The 1,547-nt window shown below is 66.5% G+C and overlaps 1 protein-coding gene across 1 annotated transcript in view; it reads right to left on the reverse strand.

The window, feature by feature from the left end:
- The window catches only part of HOXD8 (homeobox D8), a 3,087-nt gene extending 2,396 nt beyond the window's left edge, over window positions 1–691 (reverse strand). Inside the window, exon 1 of the mRNA XM_014446382.2 lies at window positions 618–691. Within this exon, the coding sequence (XP_014301868.2) occupies window positions 618–691 (74 nt within the window). The remainder of the gene's footprint in view (window positions 1–617) is intronic.
- Between the last annotated feature and the right edge of the window lie 856 nt (window positions 692–1,547).

Consider the following 1,547-nt stretch of genomic DNA (forward strand, 5'->3'; position numbering starts at 1 on the left):
TGGGATTAAGGGCCTCCCCGCCCCCTTGTTACTTGGGTACGGGGACGGTTCTCGAAAGTACGAGTCATTGGGGGCGGCGGGGGGGGGATTCCGAGGTGAAAGATGGCGGCCCTGGGCGAGCGCGCGGAAACGAGAGGACGCCCCTGGGCCCAGCCGGATGCCGCGGGGACCTCTGGGGCCGCTGCTCGCGTCGCCGAGCCGCCGAGTTACGCCGCTGCTGCTGCTGCCGCCGCTGCCCGCCCGCGCGTCGCCTCTGAGGCTCGGCCGCCGCGGGCGCTCGGCTACTGGGCGCTCATGCCCGGCTGCGGGCCCCGCCGCCTCGGCCTCGCGCCGCCTCCCCTGTGGGTCGCGGGGCCTCCCCCAGTCCCCGCGCTCACCGCCCACCCGGCCTCTCCCTGCGCGCGCCGGCTCGGCCGCAATATAATCGCCGACGCCCCGGGTGACCTGCCCCGCTGCCTCCACTGTTTCCTCTCTGCACCAGGCGGCCCTCTGCACACCGGGACAAGAAAAAAAGTGCGCCCGGCCCACGGGACACTCTTTGGCTTCGATTTACAAACCCCCGCTCTGGAGGGAAAAGGAAAAAAAAAAACAACCCTCTGCCCGTCGCCACCTCTCACCTCGCCCCCCCCGCGGCCCCCTCCCACCGCTCTCGCCGCCGAGGCTGCCGCCCCGGTGCGCCCCGGCGAGGCATTTTCGCACCACGCCACTGCGCGGAGAGGGAGCGAGATGGAGGCGAGATAACCCCGCGGAGGGATCCGCGCGGAGGCGATACCGCCGCTCTCACGGGACTCCTCACGCTGCCCGGGAGATGCCTCCGCCGGCCTTAAAGGGGGCCCATAAAGCCGCACTGCCAAGGGCTCGCGGTGCCCCTGGGGGCCGAGGGCATGTGGCCTGCGGCCAACGGGGCGGGGGCGCAGCAGAACCTTACACTTGGGGGGAAGTCGGGAGGCCACTCCCAGGAGGCTGCAGAGCCAAGGACTCTCTCCCCCGGCCCCTGGAGCCACCCCGCAGAAGTTGGCCGCGGCTTTGGCACCTTTGGACACGTGGGCGCAGCCCAGGGAACATGGGCAGGCTCTGTAGACGGACCGGACCGTACTTTTGGGGTTAGGTCCTATCCAAGTAGCTTGATGAAAGGCCACAAGGGTGACCCCGAAACCTGGTATTATCAAAGCGAATCTGAGTCCTTCTTTTCCAGACGAACAGGCCTGGTGGAAATGAGATGTACATTTACCCTTGACGCACTGCACGCCTGGCTGAGGCTCCCAGTTTAATTGATATTTAATGGAAATCATGCCCATGAATATAGTTTCCATCATTTCACCCTTGATAGACGTCAGCACCGGGCGCAGGGGGGAGGCTGAAGAATGTGGGGAGGGAGGCATTAGCATTGCTGAGGGAGTAAATAGGAAAGCGGGCAGAAATGTTCCAAGGCGGGAAGGAGGATTCGTGCTGGGGTGCGTGGTATTTCCTCGGGCAGGACGGGCGGCTCCCCGGTCTCTGCCCGGTGCGGAGCGGACCAGGGCAGACTGTGGCCCCGGGCGGATGGG

Source organism: Myotis lucifugus, unplaced genomic scaffold (genome assembly GCF_000147115.1).
Source record: "Myotis lucifugus unplaced genomic scaffold, Myoluc2.0 scaffold_5, whole genome shotgun sequence".
Lineage (NCBI taxonomy): Eukaryota > Metazoa > Chordata > Mammalia > Chiroptera > Vespertilionidae > Myotis > Myotis lucifugus.